The sequence below is a fragment of the Stenella coeruleoalba genome (assembly GCF_951394435.1).
Source record: "Stenella coeruleoalba genome assembly, chromosome: 16".
Classification (NCBI taxonomy): Eukaryota; Metazoa; Chordata; class Mammalia; order Artiodactyla; family Delphinidae; genus Stenella; species Stenella coeruleoalba.
Genome location: NC_137162.1, coordinates 25,557,620 through 25,579,770, shown reverse-complemented (window position 1 = coordinate 25,579,770; position 22,151 = coordinate 25,557,620). Strand labels below are relative to the sequence as shown.

The following is a 22,151-nucleotide window of genomic DNA, read 5'->3' as shown; positions in this document are numbered from 1 at the left end:
CCTAGGCAAGACCAGAGGCCTCACTCAAGCCTCTCAATTGGCTCTTAAAGATGAAAATGGCTCTGCAGATCCTTCTCTGCGATGGGAAGCCTAGGAGAATGGTTGCAGCAGGCACAGATGGTCCACCCTCAAGTTAAAAACACTGGGCATTGAGTGTGGTGAGTCATGGTCAGATGCTCTTCAGGATTCAGTGGGCCTCCAACGTTCCCTAATAAGCCACATCCTCTTGCATTGTCCCTTCTATTCCTTCTACCCTCCTCACTCATGTGACCAGACTCTGAAGATCTTCCGGTCGAGGTTCACGGCCCCTCTGTGATCTATTCCTAGACCACATTCTTTTGGAATCCTTCTTCCCTCCACTCTTAGTCTCTGTTTTACATTCTTCTGAGAATTGAGCCTCTTGATGACTGGTCCCTTGTTTTTCCTACCATATTGTTTTAACCATGATGTTCTCGGTCTGTTTTACTTACACTAGTCCTGTGGATGGAGACATTTCAGTGAAGAACTGCTGACAAGACGGGCTGAAACAATTCCTGACCTAACCAGTGCTCCCACCTCCCCAGTCATCACCCCCAATTTCTCGGAAGTGGAACAAGGTAGATTACATTCCAGTGAAGTATTATCTTCTTGGGAGCCTTTTAGAAGCAGAGCAGAAAGCAGCACGCAGTGCCAGGAAAGGAATTCTCTCTCTAGCACGTCTCCTCCCAGTTGGCTGCTGTGCTTATTAGTTTTTCCTGCTTTACTCACTTTGTCTAGATGAGTCCTGAGCTCAAATCAGGAAACTCTCCAAGGGAAATAAAGGTGATTTTTCCTATTGTGAAGATGGGATTTGCCTAAGCCTTCCCTCTGCATCCATGGGGTTGCCCACATGTCAGTTCATTTCTCAGCTGTATCATGATAAAAGCTCTGGGGTTTCTATTCCGTCTAACAGATTATGCTCCCCAGCGCCTCTTCTCGACTCAGCACCTCTGAGGACACACATAGTGATCAGACGGTCTTGTAGAGAAAATGACTGGTACAAACTGAACGACCTTTTTGTAGCCTGGAGTTGATTTCTGAAAGCACACTCTTTGAAGGTAATTCAGTTTAATAGAGAGATGATTTCTTATTAAAGCCAAAAAGTTGAATTACATGAGATGGCTAATAAACATTTGGCTTCTTTGTATGATTGTTTTATCTTTTTCCCTGAGGTCCTCATATCTCTGCTCTTTCAAAAAGCCCCAGAACAAAGCAATGGTTATAGTGCCTCTCTGTGACATTCTGGTGGCATATATCTCCCCCGGTAGATGATTGTGAGGCCTAAGGACGCAAGGGGGAATCGGTTACAGGAATTCTTTGTCAGAGTGCTTTTCCTGCTAGGGTAGGAGCGATTGTGAAGCACTCAAACAGTAGCCAACACATGGCAGGAATTTTAGATGAAGCCAGCTTCCTTGCCACAATTCTGCTACATCCTTGACTTGAGGGCAGTGGGTCCAAAAATGAAGTTACTTGCTTCAAAATATGTATACCCACAAGTTAAAGATTACCTTTGGTACAAACCCTCTCTCAAAGACTGGACATTTAATAAACATTTTTCAGTGGTGGGAAGGTTTGCGTGACAAGTCCTCTTGCCAAGTATCTCAGGAACTGGTGAGACTTGGAAGGACTATTGCTGTCTTTCGTGTGAAGACTGTGCGTGCACTCAGCTGCTTGGGCTCCAGTGTGTATGATGAGGTTTATCTTGGCCTAGACTCTCCAGGCCTCATCTATAGCCCTGGCCAGACATGGCTTTGGGAAGAGCACAATGGGAGAGGCAGTGCATTTGGGTGAATATTTGTACCTAATTTGACTCATGAACCAATCTGTCTAACCCATTTCTTTTCTAGTAATAAAATGGAGCAAAGGTATTTTATAGGAAGGAACATAAAGGGACCAGACCAAAAACTTCTGTCATTTAAAACTAGAAAACAGATTACTTACACTTGCAGTAAGAGTCGACAAGCTTGAGATGAGGTGTTGCGTGTTCAATCGGGAGGACTTTTTTCTGTTAAAGCTCTTTAGAGGGACTTAAACTATTGTTTATATTTTACTGCATACCTTTGTGGGAACAAGTCAGATAGTTGTGGACTTGGGATGAAGACATCGTGTCTGAGGCCAGGGGAGAAATGGTTGAGATTGTCGGGTTAAACAGAAAAGCTGCCTTGTTCATTCTGTAAACCAATGCATTCTCTCCGTAGATGACTTGCTTTCTGCTATTCCGACGTGCTCAGCTGTGAGAACAGCGTGCAGTGCCCCTTCTCCGTTCGTGGAGGTGTGAGATGGGACGACGTGGATTCCTGGAAGTCACCGGCTCTGCGTCCCGCCTGCTGTGCATGTGCACGTCCTCCCTGCTCTCTGGTGGCTGTGCACCGGTCCTTTTTTTCAAGGCTGCTCAGGTAGCTCCATGGTCTAGATTTCATTCTCAGGGCCTCCCAAAGCTGTGTATCATTTGAAATTGTTCCATTTGAGGAAAAACTTTAAGAATAGCTCTATGCTCTAGTCACCAAGAAAGAATGTCATGAGAAACCTAAGTATTGAGATGTAAATTGCTGAACTGAGGATCTGGGATTAAGTGTATGGCAATAGCTAGATCATAGTTACCATTTTTCCCACCATCAAAGAAAGGTTAAATAGTTTCCATAACACGGAATGTGGACAAGGCTCCTACTCTTAATGCAGACTTAGATATGCAGTTGTTTGTCTCAGGCTATTTGTGGTGAATAAGCAGAGTATTTTTAAATGCTCTGGCAGCCTTGGAAAAACTGCAGGGCTTTAAAGTTGCTGACAAAATATTTCTTAAATAAATAAATCTGATTTAGGAATATCTAAACATGGACAAAGTACTTTTAAATCTGACATGTCAGTGCAAGTGGCTTTTTAAAGTGGTTGCTTAAAAACAATACTATCATGTCTAAAGGATTTGTAGCTGTAAGTTTTTCTGTTAAGACCCACTTTTTCTAAAAGCATCTTAGAAAGGGTATCTTGAAGGGCTTGTTTTCTTATTTTAGGTCTCAACAGAGCTTATGGTAGGAAATTTAAGGTCTGAACAGAACACTAAACTTTCTTGGCTTTCAGTAACTTTTCTAAAATACACCATCTGAGCTTTACCTGACCATCTCTGTAGAGAGGAATGCACAGGACAAGGCCTCTTGCAGAGGCTGGGCTGTGGTCTGCTGTGCCTCTGACCGCTGCTGGATATACTAGGGTGCCAGGGGGCCTCACAAAGTCTGAAACTAAGTGGTGTTTTCCAAATACCCAGGAAGGAAGTTCTGAAAAGAGTCGGGAGAGCTTCCTCTCAGTCTAAACACCTTAGGGTTTTTTTTTTAACGGAAAATTATAATTTTATGTTTCGCTTTCTTAATTATTAGCAACAGAGAGAAACTCATACTCATGTTTTAACAAGTCCAGTTACAGCTGCTCTGAGTCCCTGCCCAAGGACCACTTACTTCCCAGCACTCTTCTAACAGCAGTAATATGCAGGGAAGCAAAGGCTCTGCTCTGGGCCTTAGACTCCTATGGAATCCTAGCTCTTTAAAGTATATTTTGGTGGTCCTAAAGAAAGCTGTAACCAGTAGTGGAATTCTTATTCCAGGTGTGTGCTTTTCACTTCTCAATCTTTGGACCCACTACCAGAGACTCATCTAGTTGAAAAGAAACTCTTAGATAAGATCTTATGTGAATAAAACAAAAGGGGTGGTAAATTAAAGCCGTGTGATCATGTTGGGCCTTGCTCTAACAGGGGAGACATTTAAAGGTACTATTAAATTAGCCATGTAGTTGTAATAAGTCACTCAGATATTATTTGGCTTTGGGAACACTGAAGACAGTGTCAAACTGGGCAGCATCTCCATCTTGAATGAGAATAATTAATAGCTGGGGTGATCACAAACATATTTGCTAAAATTTAAAACAGGAGCAATATCTAATTGCGATAACAATTTCTTTTTTTTTCTTTTCTATTTATATACTTTGCCTATCTTATTTATTTATTCATTTTGGCTGCGTTGGGTCTTTGTTGCTGCACGCGGGCTTTATCTAGTTGTGTCGAGTAGGGGCTACTCTTCATTGCGGTGTGCGGGCTTCTCATTGCAGTGGCTTCTCTTGTTGCAGAGCACGGGCTCTAGGCAAGTGCAGGCTCAGTAGTTGTGGCGCATGAGCTTAGCTGCTCCGTGGCATGTGGGATCTTCCCGGACCAGTGATCAAACCCATGACCCGTGCACTGGCAGGCGGGTTCTTAACCACTGCACCACCAGGGAAGTCCCTGCAATAGCATTTCTAACCTAATACTTTAAAAGTAGCATAAATTCCTAACAGATAACAGAATGTACATGTCTTGATGTGACAGTGTAAAGCCCTACACATTCAAAGTGGTGATGTAATACGGCCTTGGCTAAGTTACTGAGCTGTGTTCCCTACCTATAAAATGATTTTTTAAAAAAGGGAAAAAAAAAAAAAGCCTCACCTCGTAGTCCTGTACCAAAAAACTTTCCATGAAAAAACTGAGGCCTATTTAAGTGCTATAAATTTAGCCATTAATCATGCTAGACTATATTTCCTTTAAGAGAAAGTCAAATTGGTATCACTAAGTCAAACCTAAACCCACGGACTTCCCTGGTGGCGCAGAGGTTAAGAATCTGCCTGCCACGGCAGGGGTCACGGGTTCGAGCCCTGGTCCAGGAAGATCCCACATGCCACGGAGCAACTAAGCCCATGCGCCACAACTACTGAGCCTGCGCTCTAGAGTCTGCGAGCCACAACTACTGAGCCCGTGTGCCACAACTACTGAGTCTGTGCTCCATAACAAGAAAAGCCACCTCAGTGAGAGGCCTGCGCACTGCAACGAAGAGTAGCCCCCGCTCACCGCAACTATAGAAAGCCCGTGTGCAGCAACAAAGACCCAACACAGCCAAAAACAAATAATTAATTAAAAGAAAACAACAAAAAAAAAACCTAAACCCACTTGAAGACTAGCAGTTACTATAGTTGTGCTACAGGAAGGGGTCAAAGTCAGTATTAGAAATATTATACTTTATTGACTTCTAGAGCAGCTAATCTACGCTCCCGTGTTGACAAATGACAGGAAGAATGGAAGAAACATATGAAGGTTAAAGTAAGAGTCTACACCACTGTGAAAAATGTTGTAACAACTTTCACTGTTCCGGTGAGGCAGTTATACCACCTTAAAGTATACAGTGATGATCCATTCTTGTTCTGAACAACAAGAAGTGATTTCGCTTGGGATTCTGAAGTGAATTTATCCACGTTGATTGTGCCCTGTTTTTGTAATGGTTCTGGCTTACAGAGCCCTCTTCCCACCCTCTTATGCTTGAATTTGAAATACAGCAAAAGAGGATACAGAAGGCTGGAATGGGGTGGCATGAGCCACACTATATGGCCCACACTAATGAATTTTACTCCGTTATGATGTAATATAACAAGGAGGTTCTCTTCTTTTCAGGTGGCTTGATCCTTTGTCCTCTTTCAGCTGAATTCTTTCTATAGATTTAGCCCAGATGAGAAAACGACTGTGTTTTTGGATAATAAACATTTTTGCTATCAATCAAAAACATGTAGAAGTGGATGAAGACTTCTGCCTCAAAATGAAATTGCTGCAGTCCATTCCAGACCAGCCCTACCTACAGCAAGTAGAGAACACATCTGCTAAGCCACTGACAGCAGCCTTACAATGGAGTCACTGAGGACACTTACAAAAGCTTGTAAAGGAACCTTGACCTTAACAGAAGACTACATTTGATAATGGAAATAATATATTTCTCCACTGATATACAATACTTATGCAATGCACTGAAAAAGATGGATTTTGGAATAAGAGCACAACTTGTACCATAACAACATTTTTGGATCACCTCTTCCCATTGTCTTCCTTGCTACACTCTGAGACCCTTCACCACCCTTAGTGTACCTGGATACACTATGACATACCGATGATGAAACAAGACAAGGCAACAGTGTCACAAGCCACGATGGAGCCAGCTGCATGCAGTTCAGCCCAGCTTTACCCTTACTTTCCTCCAGTACAGACTCCATTACAATTCTGAACCATCTGCGAAGAGTGCAGACACACAAAACTAAAACAAGGACCCCCTACGATGAGAGTATTGTAAAGTCTTCAGAAACTTTCCGGATGTACCTTTGATGGAGCCCCCCCACCCCCCACAGGGACATCCTTTACTCCTGGGAGTCCTGCCAGAACTTGTTTAATGGGTGCTCAGAGTTTTGCTTTTCCTCCTCATTCTTCCTCTTCCTCCTCTTCCTCTTCATCATCATCTTCATCATGGCAGTGTGTAATTTCCTGGGGGGCCAGTGGGAAGAGGTTGGGGGGCTTAATCTCACTAATCGACCGTGTCAACTGGTGACGTTTGTAGTCGGTATCTTTGAAATCCACTGATGTACGGTTCCGGGTTGCAAGAGGGGACTCCATCTCATTGATATCTACATGTGTGTGTTCCACTGTTGACTCATGAGGCATCTACAACAAAGTCAGAGGTTCAGAAAGCAGGCAGAACAAAACAGCTGTCTCCCAGATCCTAATCCCTCTGCCTTTGTTAGATGGCTGTACAGAAGCACCTATAATGGACCAGAGGCCAAGCCAATTCAGATACTGAAGTATCTTCCTAGAACTTCCTAAAGCTGCCTATCCTCTTTTCTCTCCCACTCAGAACTGTGCCCACATTGTATACTATAGCCTGAAACTGGATAAGATGGGAGAGAAGAGATTATTATTTCCTATTTATTTCACAGCAAAAAAGTCTTGAAATATAGATCAGTATTGGAAAACTACACTTCTCTCATTTAGCACTAATAATAGAGGAAAGTCTTTACCATTCAAACAACTTTTAAACCAAGTAGTTTTCAAAGTAAAATTAAGCTCTGTCACATTCTATCTTGCTCATACTTTCTCAAAAACTCCTTTTTGTGCAACCATGTAACCTGGCTCTGGGCTTTGCACATTAGAAAGAAATGATCTAAACTTTCCTGTGCCATGCCAGATAGCTAGTGGCAGATCTTGGCCTTAACAGCGTTATCTTAACTGCAAATAGTAGCCTTAGGCTATATAACTCACCAAGACGTGGGCAGCTCTGAAGAGGTAGCTGAACGGGTAATACAGCAGATTAATGAAAGATGCTGCATAGAGATCAGCATAGCGCATCACCTGACTGGCAAAGAGGGTCTGCCGGGAGCCACTGCGAAACAGGCTTCCCATCATCCCGTAGCACATGTCCATGTCATGAGTTACTTTCTAAAGCAAAGAACAAGATTAAGGCTCAGCTCATTCGATAAATATTTACTGAACACTGGCTATGTGCCACTCCCTGTATAATATCAGAAATACAGAAATCACTTAAAGTTTATTTTCGAAGTTTTCTCCCAAATCCCATTTGGATACCTTAATACGTCTCTGGATGGAGCTAATGTCTGGGCGCTCATTGCTGCTGCTGTCAAGGTGCCTGGAGACAAGAAAAATCCAGTGAAAAATCTCCAGAAAGGACGTCTCTTACATCTAAGTGACTCCTGAAGAGGCAGATGGTTTTTAGGGAAGAAATTTTTAGGGTCAGGAAACTTACTTGTAGAGTTCAGCCAAGAAAATATCCAGGCTCTGAAGCTCTTCGAAAAGTGCTAAAGTTTGGAAGAAAAAGGAAAATGTTTTAAGTAAAACAAAAATCATCTAGTTTTTAACTGTTGCTAAAACTAAAGTAAAAGGCTGCAGATATGACTGAAAAGTAAAGCTATAGGTGAGTGTGTAAAATGACTTCCTTCCCCCACCTTCGGGAAAACCCACCGACACTGCTTGGAATCTGGCAGCAGATGACGCCAGCATTTCCTCCTACTTAAAACCACCCCCTACATACAACTTTCCTAACTGGATGCTGATTCTGAGCTTATAAAGTGCCAATTCATACCCCATCTCAGGTGTGTCAGCAAAGCAAGTGTTAACGGTTCCATCTTTAGATAAAAGCATAAGTCACAAGTCCAGAAAACAGAACCAAATCAACTAGATTTCTAAAATTCTATAGGTAGAAAGTTGAAAATGTAGATGAAAGGCTAGCCAGAAAATCCCACCAAGAAGTACAAACAATAGCAACAGCCACTATACGCTGCACGCTTTCTGTGTGTTCTAGCCCTTCTCAACCTGGGTTCCCCAACGAGAATCAAGCCATGATGTAGCCACTGTATATAACAAATCTTCTTTATCTACCATCTTTGGAAGAACGAGAGTCACTCAAATCATTTTGTCTGTTCTGTGGTTCAGATGAGGAGCCTCGGCTGAGAAAGGTTGTTACTTCTATCTCCTTTATGCAGGCAGCTTTATGAGAGTAGGTGTTACCCTCATTTTCACATATGAGGATACTAAGGCACAGGGTGTTTCAGTAACCTGCCTGAGGGCTGAAGATAGTAAGTGGGGGAGCCAGGGTCACTACCTGAGGCAGGCTGAGTTTCCAGAGGCAGGACCTTCCACCACGCTGTGAGTGATGCTAGCTAGGACTGGCTGGAGAACTTGTGTGTGTCAAACATCTTTACATAACTAGGGTCAAAGCTCAATTCAGTGCAGCGTATAGCTCAGTTCAGAGAGTGCCTCATTCTCTACTTCTCAGAAGAGCAAATAAATACCAGGTGATCAGCACTCAGAGCCATCAATGCCCCAGAATCACAGATATGAGCTGGTAGCAGAGAGACTGGAACTAGCAGGCATGATTGAACAAATAAGGGACTACAGAGAGGTAAGCAGAGTTCACTTTCAGTTGCTACTGTAACATAACGCAGACCAGTAATATTCTAAACTTTAAAGGGATTCAAGAAGAAGGCTGAACAAGATAACCTCAAAATTCTGGGCTTCTGTGAAATATCTGGCTCTATGAGAAGGAGGTATCCAAATATAAGGGCCCATCTTTTGACCACCCCTGTCTGACCCCCTGCATACAAAGTAATGGTTCATCAAAGAGGACTGATTCATAGCTGGCCATTCAGATATAAACTAGCTACATCAAAGATTTATAAAGTAAGAATAATGGCTCCTTACAACTCTTATCAGTCCAGACATGCAGCTCCTGTGCAAGTTCAGGAATCACCAAAAAAGTTCGCCACCCTTGCCGTTTCTTTGATTTTAAAATGTCCCCAAAAATGTGATCTCCAATATATAAAATGTCTTTGCCCTTGGCTCCCAACAGATCACAGATTGTATCAGATGAACCTGAAACAATGGAACGAACAATGAGAAAACAATAAATGTCTCCATATTAAAAACCAGTGTTCCAAGTACCATAACCATTAAATACAATTAATTTTATTCTTTTAACTATGTGAGGAACACACTAAAAGGGTGCACCTTTCTTAAAGATAAAGACTCACCATTGTCTTTTTTCATCAACCTTTTTAGTGCCCCTAAGACAAGGCCTTTAGCTCCACTGTGCTCACCAGAGCTCTTGATCACCAAACGCAAGAGCAACAAAACTACACGTCTCAGCTTTAGGGGGCATAACCCTTCAAAGTACCACTGCCATTTCTCATCACAGATCTGCCATTAGGTTGGCTTTGTTCCACTGCTTTTCATTCCAACAAAACACACATCTGTGTCCACAAGGGCTCCTAAAAACCCCTAGAGGACCCCTTGGGAACCACCCGACATGATTCCAGACACTGAGAAAATGCCTCAAATAGGCAAAAGGAGGATTGGAAAAAACTGATCCTTTCAGTGAAAATCAAAGGTTCACTAGGACATACTGACCACTTCTCAAAACCTTTCTCCCTGACTCCTATTGTATTAGTAGGTGATTGAAGTGTTTACCATCAGGAGACGATATCTTTAGAATTCTAAAGAGTACATGTGGCACTGTGCCAGGAGGACACCAAAGCTTTCAGGTCTCAGCAAAGGTCTGAGCAAAGACTTACACTAAATAAAGGGAAGTCTGTGACTCACCCCCAGAGTAGACAATGCCATGCTGCAAGGGGCCCGTGTAGGTACCAATCTTCAGCTTGCCAGTTTTCTGTGAGAAAAGAATAGGAACTTCGTAATGCTTTATCCTTCTATCACAATCTCCACCCAAAATGCTACTTGGCTAGGCAGCCAAATGAATGTCACTTCTGAATTATATTCATTTGAATTATTCTGCTATATCGATTAAGACCAAAAAACTTCAAAAGAGAGATATGGCTAATAAGTTAAAACTACCTGTTTCCGTAGGGAGAGAAGGAGTGGGGAAAGGAGAAACATTAAGGGTAATTGCTCACAGATACACCTTCCTCTCAACTTACAGTATCCACCTGACGCAGTACTGTGCCTTCTCCAAAAAAGAGTGGTTTCCGTGCGTCCACCAAGATGAGGTCAAAGTAGGACTGCCATGGTCGGTGGGAGCTCCCAGGCTGATAAGGGAGAAACAGCAAAAGCCGAAACATCACTCCTAACCTTAAAGCACTCATGTTTCATCTCAATCAGACGAAAGGAATGTAGAAATACTAAGTATAACCAGAAAATCCCACTGTTAAAAACATATTGTGGCTTATTATAAGCCACATCCTTTTGGAAGCAGGCAAAGTAAAAATATAAATAATGACTCTAACCACTATATTTTAAATCGTTTCACCTACTTATCAATTTATTTCAAGCAATATAATGTATGAAAGAAAGTGCTCACACTCTAAAAATGGGCTATAAGAGGCTCAAAGGGGCTAAGGAGAGTTGCAAAACAAATATGTACGAGACAGATTAAGAAAGAGGCAGATTAGCATCAGAACTGAAGTATACAACTGACGTGGAACTATTATTAGCAGATTTCATCAGTTATGTTCTCAGAATGATGGTTCCAGGTACACACTGGTCTTTGGCTTATATGGCAGGCTAATCAGCACTAATGTAGAAGGGATGCCCATTAACATTACTTCCATCCTGAACTGGAACCATGGCATTAACCTTTTAAGGTCAAGCCAAAGAGCACTGCATTACTCTGCTTTTAGGTGATCTCACAACAGTTATGACATTTATTCAAAGAAGCCTAGTGACTAAATCGCAATGAGTATTCCTTAAATCTAAATATGGCCATACTACAGGAATGAAGACTTCTCTGCTAAATATCAAGGTTAGCTGTTCTTTTGGCACAGAACTCAGCAATAACTAACAGCAGAATCTAGACGTTGGCAAGAATATATACATTTTCTCTGTTTCTTTTAATTACATTATCTTCTTCAACCTGAAAATTCCTTTATTTGCCACACAAATGTAACAATTCTGTATAGAATTTCTTGGGCATAAAATTATTCTGGGGCTTCCCTGGTGGCGCAGTGGTTGAGAGTCTGCCTGCCAATGCAGGGGACACGGGTTCGAGCCCTGGTCCGGGAAGATCCCACATGCCGCGGAGCAACTAGGCCCGTGAGCCACAATTACTGAGCCTGCGTGTCTGGAGCCTGTGCTCTGCAACGAGAGGCTGCGATAGTGAGAGGCCTGCACACCACGATGAAGAGTGGCCCCCACTTGCCCCAACTAGAGAAAGCCCTCGCACAGAAATGAAGACCCAACACAGCCATAAATAAATAAATAAATAAAAATTAAAAAAAAATTATTCTGATCTCATCCTACTAAATACCACATGAATCTCTCTTATTTCTGTCTACTAAGTTTTCAAACTGCTAGCAACTTTAAATTACACTAACTCCTGGCATTACTACCTTTTTAAAAAATATATTTATTTTTGGCTGCACTGGGTCTTCGGTGCTGTGCACAGGCTTTCTCTAGTTGCGGGAAGAGGGGGCTACTCTTCGCCGTGGTGCACGGGCTTCTCATTGCCGTGGCTTCTCTTGTTGCGGAGCATGGGCTCTAGGCGCGCGGGCTTCAGTAGTTGTGGCACACGGGCTCTAGAGCGCAGGCTCAGTAGTTGTGGCGCACAGGCTTAGCTGCTCCTCGGCATGTGGGATCTTCCCGGACCAGGGCTCAAACCTGTGTCCCCTGCATTGGCAGGCGGATTCTTAACCACTGCGCCACCAGGGAAGCCCATTACTTCTAATATTAATGAAGATTTCTGGATGGCTCCTGACCAATTCCTTACCCTCAACATTCCAGGATATTAAATGCATTCATTGTTACTAAAGCAACAGTCTGTTAAGTTACATAGAGTACCTTGGGGCCATGTGGGAAATCAAACAGGTAAGTCATAATTTTCTGGAAAAAAAAAATCCAACATAAGGTCCATATACTACTTCTGTGAGAGATATATGACACCTAAATAAATCACACACAAGCTTTTCATAAGACATGTCTTTTTCAATACAAGATTCATCACATTCTTGTTCCCTCTAAAGTTTATGAAATCGTGGCAGTGGAAGAAGCCAGAAATGAATGCTTCATCATAGCAAACAAACGCAAGCTTCTGACATTCTCAGTAGAACACAGACTTCTAGATTTTTTTGTACAGATTCACATCCATATATTCCTATCCAGTTCTCCTAGAGGACTGGAACACGTATTTGGAGGTAAAGGGTATCTGAGATAAGGGTGTAGAGATAACTAATGACTCACATGGAAATAATATACCTTGGCCCTCTTACTACTGTTCCTAGACCAACCAAGCCAACTTACTTGCTTACTCCAAATCACCAAATTTCTAAATCAACATTTTACATAAAGAGGATTGGGGAGTGCTGAGCTTCCTGCTAGTACTGGGAACTTGTAACTGTCTTAGCAAAAGTAACATGATAAGGAGTTAAATCATCTTTTCTATATGCTTTAATCATGGCAAAAAATTTTTTTAAGTTAAGAGGTAGTAAATTTTGATGGCTAAGAGTCAAAACACCTTAGCACCATCTATTTCTGTCTGGCTCCCAACAGCAGGGAGGGCACATATGTACACATGTGCAATAATAAAGGGTGTACCTTCTCAAGTTTTAGAAATGAAGCACAAAGAGACAATGAAGACATTTTAATCAGCGCAAATGTTTTAAATAACCCCTAAGAGAAAACCTTCAAGTAGCCAATTGTAATGAGGGAAAATAGTCAAAAGAAATATTTAGAAAAATTTGAGAACCGCTCTGATGTATGCTATATATTTTTGCTTTTTTCATTCTGCTTTCAAAATGAAATGGCAATAAAATACCCTCACTTAGTAAACTATCTTCCTCATTATAGTCGCAGTTCTTTAGTCCAAAATAATTCCTTTGTATAAATAAACAAATATGAATATTAAGCACTTACATCTGTGTATTTATAGTCACTGTTGGTGGCAAGAAATACTTTCCCTACTTCCTTCATCCGGCTTAGAAGCAAAGGCAGTTTTCCCTGAAATATAATTACGATGATGAGCGAAACACTAAAACACACAGATATTCCTCCACTTATGTTGGGGTTATGTCCCGATAATACACCAAACATGACAGCTAGCCAAGCCTACCTTAAACGTGCTGAGAACATACACTGGCCTACAGTTGGGCAAAATCATCGAACACAAAGCCTATTTTATAATAAAGTGGTTGAATATCTCATGTAATTTATTGAATACTGTACTGAAAGTGAAAAGTAGAACGGATGTTACCAGTTGTCTACCCCCGTGATTGCATGGCTGACTGGGAGCTGTAGCTCACTGCTGCTGCCCAGCATCACGAGAGTATCGTAGGGCATATCACTAGCCTGGGAAAAGATCAAAATTCAAAATTCCACATACAGTTGCTACTGAATGTGTACTGTTTTCACACCACCGTAAAGTCAAAAAATCTTAAGTTGGGGACCATCTGTATATATTCATTTACACTGTGGAGTAGTTAGACACTGGACTTTTGTCCACTGAAATAGGAATAGGGGATGCCCTTTAAGGGAGGGATGGTTGGTTGGTTGGTTGGTTGGTTGGTTGGTTTCAGAATTTTGCATTTATAAGACCACATTGTCACTATGCATGAGTTAAGTATCATGTATGTAGTGTATACATGGTGTATATATAATAGATTTATATATAAAATATATAAATGATTATATGCCTATTAAAAACATATCTCTAACTTCCTCATTATGTCTGCCTCAGGAAAGAGTTTAAATTACCTGTAATCTCTAAAAGTAAGTGAATTAAGTGTGTGAGAGACGAGGAGAAGCTGATTTTTAAACATCATCAGCTAAATACTCTATGGAGAGTATTAGATATGGCTTCACTGTATATACTTTTATTTTAAGAAATACCTTGCAGAAGTGACATGATGTGTCATGAAGCAACCTAGAAATGTCCAGACCCACCTGCAGATACATGAGGAAATTCTAACTCCTGATGTGACAAGAAAAACAGCCTTTCCTTCTCTCACAGTAAATAGCTTCCTTCACTTAAATCCTCCTGAACCCCTCAGTGTTCTTTCTTGAAACAACAATCATGGGAGTGGGAGTGGACGGGAAATAGGAGGTACAAAGAATGAAAACAATAAGAAATCTTTACCAAAGAACTTTGAGAAAATAATTGCATTCTACTTTTACTCTGTAAGAAAAGGAAGAAGTATCTCATCTCAGTGCTGTGTGTGTCTGTGTGTACTTTTTATTTTGAAATAATTTCAGACTTACAGAAAAGTTGTGAAAATAGTACAGAGGGTTTCTATATATTCTTTATCCAGCTTCCCTTAATATTAACATCTTAACCCCAGCATAATGATCAAAACTAAGAAATTAACATTGGCACAATGCTTTTAACTAAACTACAGATATTTAAAAATTTTATTAGGTTTTCCACTAATGTCACTTGAACTATTTTAAAGCTTTCCTCATTATTCCCTGTTTATAGGTTAAAGACAATTTAAATAATAGTCACACATATGGTGGGTTTTTTTTTGTTTGTTTTGGGTTTTCTTTGCGGTACACGGGCCTCTCACTGCTGTGGCCTCTCCCGTTGCGGAACACAGGCTCCGGATGCGCAGGCTCAGCGGCCATGGCTCACGGGCCCAGCCGCTCCGTGGCATGTGGGATCTTCCCGGACCGGGGCACGAACCCGCATCCCCTGCATCGGCAGGCGGACTCTCAACCACTGCGCCACCAGGGAAGCCCCATATGTACATTTTTTAGATGATCTAGCGCTGTGGTTATGATTCAGGATACATTTAGGTGTGACTTTGGCTTTACTACTTATTCACTGTATGAACTTGGGCGAGTTATTTAAGTCCCCAGTTTCTTCATCTATAAAGCAGAGGTAACAGTAACTAACTCACAGTTATATGGAAGATTAAATGGGATAATGAATGTAATCACTTAGCACAGTGATGTGCGCAAAGTAACCACTCTAGCTGCTGTTATTGTAATTAGAGCTAAAAGGACAAATGAAATACTGGGTCTTCTTGCCTAATAACAAACAAGAAAAACTAAAACACATGCTCTGGCTGAAAACTCTTGGTGATTATACTCGGAGTGTGTTAAACTGCCACGACAGAGAAATATCTTCTCTTGTCCACTTCATTATAAATAAGCTTGTTATTAATTTCCCTAATAGGTAAAGGAAGCTATCATGCAGATCTGTTTTTCCCTTTATTACTTACATCTTTGACTACATACTTCTCAAGATTTTCAACTGTCTTTTCCTTAAGGGAACCCTAGAGAAAGAAAAAAGGAAGCAAGAAGAGAAAAAAATCAATTTTTAAGTTTATTATAAAAACTGTGACTACTGTCAGCCTAAATGCATTTCTTAAGTATTTCCAGAAAAGTAGATAAACTAAACAAGGCCAGGATAAAGTGGCAGATGTGATGTGCTGCAACTCCACCTCCAAAATGTATTTAAAATATAAAACTATTTTTATTTTAAACTAGAAATCAAAAGGCATTTCATATTTTATTCAGCATAATTTATAATAAATGTAAACATAATATTACTTAGTTAATGTTACTGGCCAAGTGGGAGGTATTTGGAAAAAAACAAATGGACCATAATCATCCTGAAAGGATATGGTAAGTATAATCCTAATGCTAAAATCTCTTCCAGTAAGTTTGGGAAATGCAAACTGAAATAAGATCTAGAAGCCAAGCACCACCACTGAGGAAAGACCGGCATTACCTCTGTAAGCAGGACAGCCAAAGACAAGGACAGAAGTATTCTAGACAGCTATCACCAGCGGCAAATCCCACGCCCCCCCCCCCCTTTTTTTAACAGATGAACAATTCTGCTCTATTTGCACTTGGAAAGTTAATGTCAGACCATAAAAAACACATGCCAGGCAGTGAGCAGGTGAAGAAGCAGCTCCTAGGTACCTTGTAATGAACCCAGTCAACCGCATCTCTTACATCCTGGAACATACTCCGGTAAGACATGAAGAGGTCCCCATCTTTAAATCCGGTTTCACAGCTACAGAAAGATAAAAAGAACATGACAGGGAATCCAAAAGAGGGTAAATAAAATGAATATCAAACATTGCCCAGGGGACCCAAAGGTTCCATTGTCACATAATAAAGGCCGTGTGGCTAATTTGGAAAATAATTACTCCCTAATGAAAACCCATTTTGACCACCAGAGATGACTACAGTGTTCAATGGAATACAATAACTGTGAACAGATACAAAGTGGTAGAAGAATATACTGAATGGAAGCTAAAAGGCCAGTTCCAAAAATATCAGGTCCTTTATCACTTTTAAGAAACAGGTTCCCATCAAAGAAACATTTAAAATTGGTAATTTAGGTTCTCTCCACCCTCACTTTTCTGACATTGTCTCTAGGTACTAAGGTATTGTCTATTTTCTGTTTATCTTAGTGACTTAGTGCTCCACCAAATTTAGTGCCTTGAAGTGGATAAGGCCTAAAGAGGATAAGAAGTTTGCAAACTCTGGCACATACGGCTGAACTTACAATTCTCCCTAGAAAGGAAAGGATAACTTTTTCAAGACTTAAGCAAAATTTTACTTCAGGGAGGATAAACAGTATTTACTACTCAATTAATCTTGCTGGGCCTGGGAATGAAACTAAATTACCATCCCTGAATGGCTCCTGGGTAGCTGCTGTGAAATGAGTTGGGGGGTTTTAGTGCAATTCTGCTTGGACAGATAATCATCACACAAACCTCCCACTCAGTTGTCACAATTAGCACCTCTGCTGGCCGTCTTCATTCCCAGGAGAAGCCAATCAGAAGTGGTCCCTTCCAAACATGGCTGCAGCACACTGGCAAGGAGAGGGCCGTGTGGGAGGTGAGAGCCTGCATGGAGCTGCTGGTGCTGTCCCATCTCTCAGGCTGGCAATGTGGCATCTTTCACTAGCACTAAATTCACTTCAGAAAAGCAGAAAAGACCTGCAGTGGCCAGTTCTCTAAAACCCTGTACATTAATTTTTAAAAAAATCAATTGGAAAAAGAAAATTATAGTATATACATACCTGGTATATCTGGAACAATTAGTAAAAAAATCTACTAGGCAGGCCAACAGGTAGGTCTCTGAAAAATGAAGAATAGATATTCATAAGCTAGAAGTGAGATAATGAAATTTGTTTCATTATGTCCTTGCGCAAAGACAAACGATCATGGAAAGAAGGGAAAGCATCAGTATATATAAGCATAGAATAAGCATAGAATATATAATATATAAGCATAGAATGAGTCTACCTGGTAGGTTGAATAGTGTGTTCAGAATGTAAAATCTTTCAGTGTCATCTCGTTGAATAAATTTATTTGGATACTGCTCTCTAGTTTCTGGTCTGAAAGAAAAAAATTTAAATTAACTGACATTCAAAAATAACATTATAACTCTGAGACATATTCATCATTCAAAAATTAATTCAGATATTTTGGTGGCTATGTGCAAGGCAGGGTTCCAAATGATACACATGGCAGGACTTCCCTGGTGGCGCAGTAGATAGGACTCTGTGCTCCCAATACAGGGTGCCTGGGTTCTATCCCTGGTCGGGGAATTAGATTCCACATGCATGCCGCAACTAAGTAAGGGTTTGCATGCCACAACTAAGGAGCTCTGGAGCTGCAAGTAAGGAGTCCCCGTGCTGCAACCAAGACCTGGTGCAACCAAATAAAAAAAAAAAAATTTAAAAAACCCAAAAAACACATGGGTAGCTCTGAAAAGGAAGAAGCTTGGTTCCAGCCCCTAAAAAGTTCTCAGTCTGGTAAGGGAGGTGAGTCATATACACAGACAATTACAAAAAGGTAAAAAAATCACAACTACAAGCAAGGTGCGAAGAGCTATGAGAAAACTGAAGAAGGGGAGACCATTTCAACTTAAGGGGTAGAGAGAAGTGAATATGGGAATGTGGAGAGGAAAATCTTGGAAGAATTCATGAAAATGGTAGCATATGAGCTGGCCCTTGAAAGCTAGATAGACGAATCCAGAAACTAGTCTGAGAAAAGGGAACAGAGAAAAATAAAGCTAGAAAGACGAATTGAGGCAATTATGCTATTGTTTTTATACTTCATTCAGGGGCAACAGTGCCACTGACAGTTTTGGGGTTTTTTGGCTGCATTGGGTCTTTGTTGCTGCCTGCGGGCTTTTCTCTAGTTGCCGCTAGTGGGGGCTACTCTTTGTTGCAGTGCATGGGCTTCTCATTGCAGTGGCTTCTCTTGTTGCAGAGCACAGACTCCAGGCGCGTGGGCTTCAGTAGTTGTGGTACGCAGGGGCTACTCTTCATTGCAGTGCATGGGCTTCTCAATGTGGTGGCTTCTCTTGTTGCAGAGCACGGACTCCAGGCGTGCGGACTTCAGTAGTTGTGGCACGCAGGCTCAGTAGTTGTGGCTCACGGGCTCTAGAGTGCAGGCTCAGTAGCTGTGGCACATGGCATAGCTGCTCCGCGGCATGTAGGATCTTCCTAGACCAGGGCTCAAACCAGTGTCCCCTGCATTGGCAGGCGATTCTTAACCACTGTGCCACCATGTAAGTCCCCACTGACAGCTTTTAAGCAGAAGGATAAAACCATCAGAGCTGAATTGTAAATATATTAAATTAGTAGGCGTTTTAGGATAAAACGGAGGAAGAAATGTGATGTGTTGCAAAAATGGCTACAAATTCTTCCTATCATTTTGTAATGTGACTTTGCAGTTTTTCTGATTAAGAGGCTCAGTCTATTTCTCCATCCTTGAATACAGGCTTGAATGGCAGCAAATGGGATCCAAGCAGAGACTTGGAAAACACATGTGTATTGGGGCTTGCCTACTCTTGCTGCACTTGGAACTCTGAGACTGCTATGTGAATGAGAGTGAGATAACCTGCTGGAGGATAAAAGGTTACATGCAGAAATGAGGTGCCCCAGCCAACAGGCTGCCAACTGCCAGACATGCAAGTGAGGCCATTCTAGATCAGCTGAGCAATCCCAGAATTGCCCAGCTGACTCTCAGAATTTTGAGCTAAATCAAATGGCCATTGTTTTAAGCCACTAAGTTTTGAAGTACTTTATTATGCAGCAAAAACTAACTGACACAGAGACAGAGGCCTGGGAAATCAGTTAGGGGATTACTGTAGTCGTCCAGTTGAGAGCAGGAGGGGCATGTCCTAGAGTGGGCGCAAAGGAAATTAAAGAGAAGAATTATTCAGGAGAGACTGCCAAGGTAAAATGAACAAGACGAGGCAACTTATCGGATGTAGTAGATGAGGAACATAAGAGCCAAAGATGATGATGCTCACACTAAGAGGGTGTCTCTGAGAGGGTGGTGGTACCATAAACAGAATCATGAAAACTAGATAAAAAGTAGATATAAGAGGAATTTTATTTTGGATATGTTAATCTAAAAGTAAACATTTTTACAGGCAATTAGAAACAAAGGTCAAGAACTTAAAATAGAGATTCAAACTTGAGAGATAGCTGGGATCATCTCTGCACAGGTAATAAATGAAGTCAGCAAGACTATTAGAGCAGAAGAGGCCACTTAAGAGTGCAGAGAAAGAAGAGCAGACTGAGACTAGATCCACAGAAGACATTCAGAGTTTAAAAGAAAAAGACAGTGAAAAAAAAACAGAAGTTAGAGATGCATGAGAACCTGAAAGAGTGAAATAAAACACTGCAAGAAGAGGAAGGGGATATATTATTAATAAAAATATTACAGAGAGTATATATAGGGGTGGGATAGGGAGGGTGGGAGGGGGACGCAAGAGGGAGGAGATATGGGGATATATGTATACCTGATTCACTTTGTTATAAAGCAGAAAGTAACACACCATTCATTGTAAAGCAATTATACTCCAATAAAGATGTTTAAAATATATATATATATATATTACAGAGAAACCAAAAGGGAGAAAAACTAAAATATAAAAATGCACAGTCCTCACAGTAAAATATGAAGATTAACTATTTTGAATAAAGGACACCAAATTTAAAGTTCATACTCATAATAACTTGGGTAAATTCCTGCTTGTGTTTGTTAACTACAAATGGCATAAACTCTAGTTAGGGATATAAAATCACATTAGCTCCCTGTCTTAGTCACCCTTCTGAAATAAGTGTTCCCAATAAAGAATAACTTTATGGAATAGCATATCTTCTAGCCTTCCAAGATTTTCTGTAATGAAAATTAAGGCAGAAGGGAATAGTAATGATACGCTTTCCTCAGTCAGGTTTAGTAAGACGACCTTTTCATCATTAAAGAATAATTCCTTTACCTAAATATAGTTATTTATTAGGCAATTAGAACCCAAACAGACTTATAAATACAGTTAGTGATTACATGTTGTTTACTATATTTGTTTTTTTGGGTTGTTTATGTTCTTTTTTAAATTTTATTTTTGGCTGCGTTGGGTCTTCGTTGCTGCACATGGGCTTTCTCTAATTGCGGCGAGTGGGGGCTACTCTTCGTTGCGGTGCACGGGCTTCTCACTGCAGTGGGTCCTCTTGTTGCAGAGCACGGGTTCTAGGCACGCGGGCTTCAGTAGTTGTGGCACGCGGGCTCTAGAGCACAGGCTCAGTAGTTGTGGTGCATGGGCTTAGTTGCTCCGCAGCATGGACCAGGGCTTGAACCCATGTCCCGTGCATTGGCAGGCGGATTCTTAACCACTGCGCCACCGGGGAAGCCCCTACTATATTTGTTTTACTTTTTTTTTTTTTTTAAACGTTTGGCCGCGCCTCACAGCTTGCGGGACCTTAGTTCCCCGACGAGGGACCGAACCTGCACCCTTGGCAGTGAAAGTACGGAGTTCTAACCACTGGACCGCCAGGGAATTCCCTACATTTTGTTTAAATTAAGTGTCAAGTCATGCTAGTATACATTTAAAACAAAAATTAATTCATGGGGAGGTAATGTATCATAAAGGAAGGAATGCTAGACTTGGAGTTGGGAAGAAAACGCTTATAATACAGTACTGCTAACTATGTGTGACCCACAGAATAAAGGTTTGATCTCAATATTATCCTAGTCTAAAACTTTAAAAGCCTTTACCATAATCTGAAAAGAGGCTCCAACTCAATTGGCAAGGCATATAAGGTGATGCGTGCTGGAGCCCTAATTTTCCTTCCAACCTTGTCCACCACTATACTTCAATAATTATCTCCCTTTCCCTCCATCTTCATTCTGTCCTTCTCCATGGACTTTTTTTTTTTTAAATTTAACTCTAAAGACTGTACAGTGCTAATAAGTACTGTTTGAATGATTCTGCATTTACTCATAAATGACTTATTTCTGAAACAATATTAAATGTATTTCCAAAGGAGCTATTTGGAAACTTTATTGGCTTATTTGGGGGGGAAGAAAGGAGGTCTATGGATCTTGAGTTAGTAAATCTAATTGTAGTACTAATATATAGAATTTCTTCTCTTCCTTTTCTTCTCTGACTACACCCCTACCCAGTAACACAAAAGTCCATTTCAGACGTTCATAAATAGAACCTTGGTTCATCATCATTGGGATTCTGAATTGTAGTGACAATATCTATACATAAAATAGCTTGGGTTTTTAGTTTTATTTGCAGTCACTTCACATTCTAAATCCTGCCTTTTGATATTCATGAACTTGAACAAACCCCTCACGAGCGGAACAGTGAAAGGAAGATAGATATAACCACTGGTCTAAGCAGGTGTGTCAAGGTAGGGTGTTCACTTCATACTGTTCTATGTACACTTGGAAATTGTTTAGCCTGTGTAATGCCAGCTGAAGAGTCTTGTAACATATGATTCAATTCCAAATAGGGCATTGCTGTGACCTCAGATTTAAAGGAAACTCTGGTACAGTTTCTGTTAGTTTGTGTCTCTTATCCCAAAATG

The 22,151-nt window shown here is 41.0% G+C and overlaps 1 protein-coding gene across 8 annotated transcripts in view; it reads right to left on the bottom strand.

The window, feature by feature from the left end:
- Positions 1-956: 956 nt before the first annotated feature.
- The window catches only part of NT5C2 (5'-nucleotidase, cytosolic II), a 153,970-nt gene continuing 132,775 nt past the window's right edge, over positions 957-22,151 (bottom strand). For 3 of the 8 annotated variants that reach the window (XM_079900798.1, XM_079900797.1, XM_079900799.1), the window contains 13 exons: positions 17,563-17,654; positions 17,337-17,394; positions 16,226-16,319; positions 15,520-15,573; positions 13,217-13,300; positions 12,146-12,187; positions 10,291-10,398; positions 9,956-10,022; positions 9,059-9,229; positions 7,605-7,656; positions 7,427-7,487; positions 7,103-7,279; positions 963-6,508 (listed from right to left, as the gene is read on the bottom strand). In XM_079900798.1, the coding sequence (XP_079756924.1) occupies positions 6,269-6,508; positions 7,103-7,279; positions 7,427-7,487; positions 7,605-7,656; positions 9,059-9,229; positions 9,956-10,022; positions 10,291-10,398; positions 12,146-12,187; positions 13,217-13,300; positions 15,520-15,573; positions 16,226-16,319; positions 17,337-17,394; positions 17,563-17,654 (1,300 nt within the window). In that variant the 3' untranslated portion in view covers positions 963-6,268. Of the gene's footprint in view, positions 6,509-7,102; positions 7,280-7,426; positions 7,488-7,604; positions 7,657-9,058; positions 9,230-9,955; positions 10,023-10,290; positions 10,399-12,145; positions 12,188-13,216; positions 13,301-15,519; positions 15,574-16,225; positions 16,320-17,028; positions 17,157-17,336; positions 17,395-17,562; positions 17,655-22,151 lie in introns of those variants that run through there. The other 5 variants (XM_079900804.1, XM_079900802.1, XM_079900800.1 and 2 more) reach the window with 5 other exon arrangements.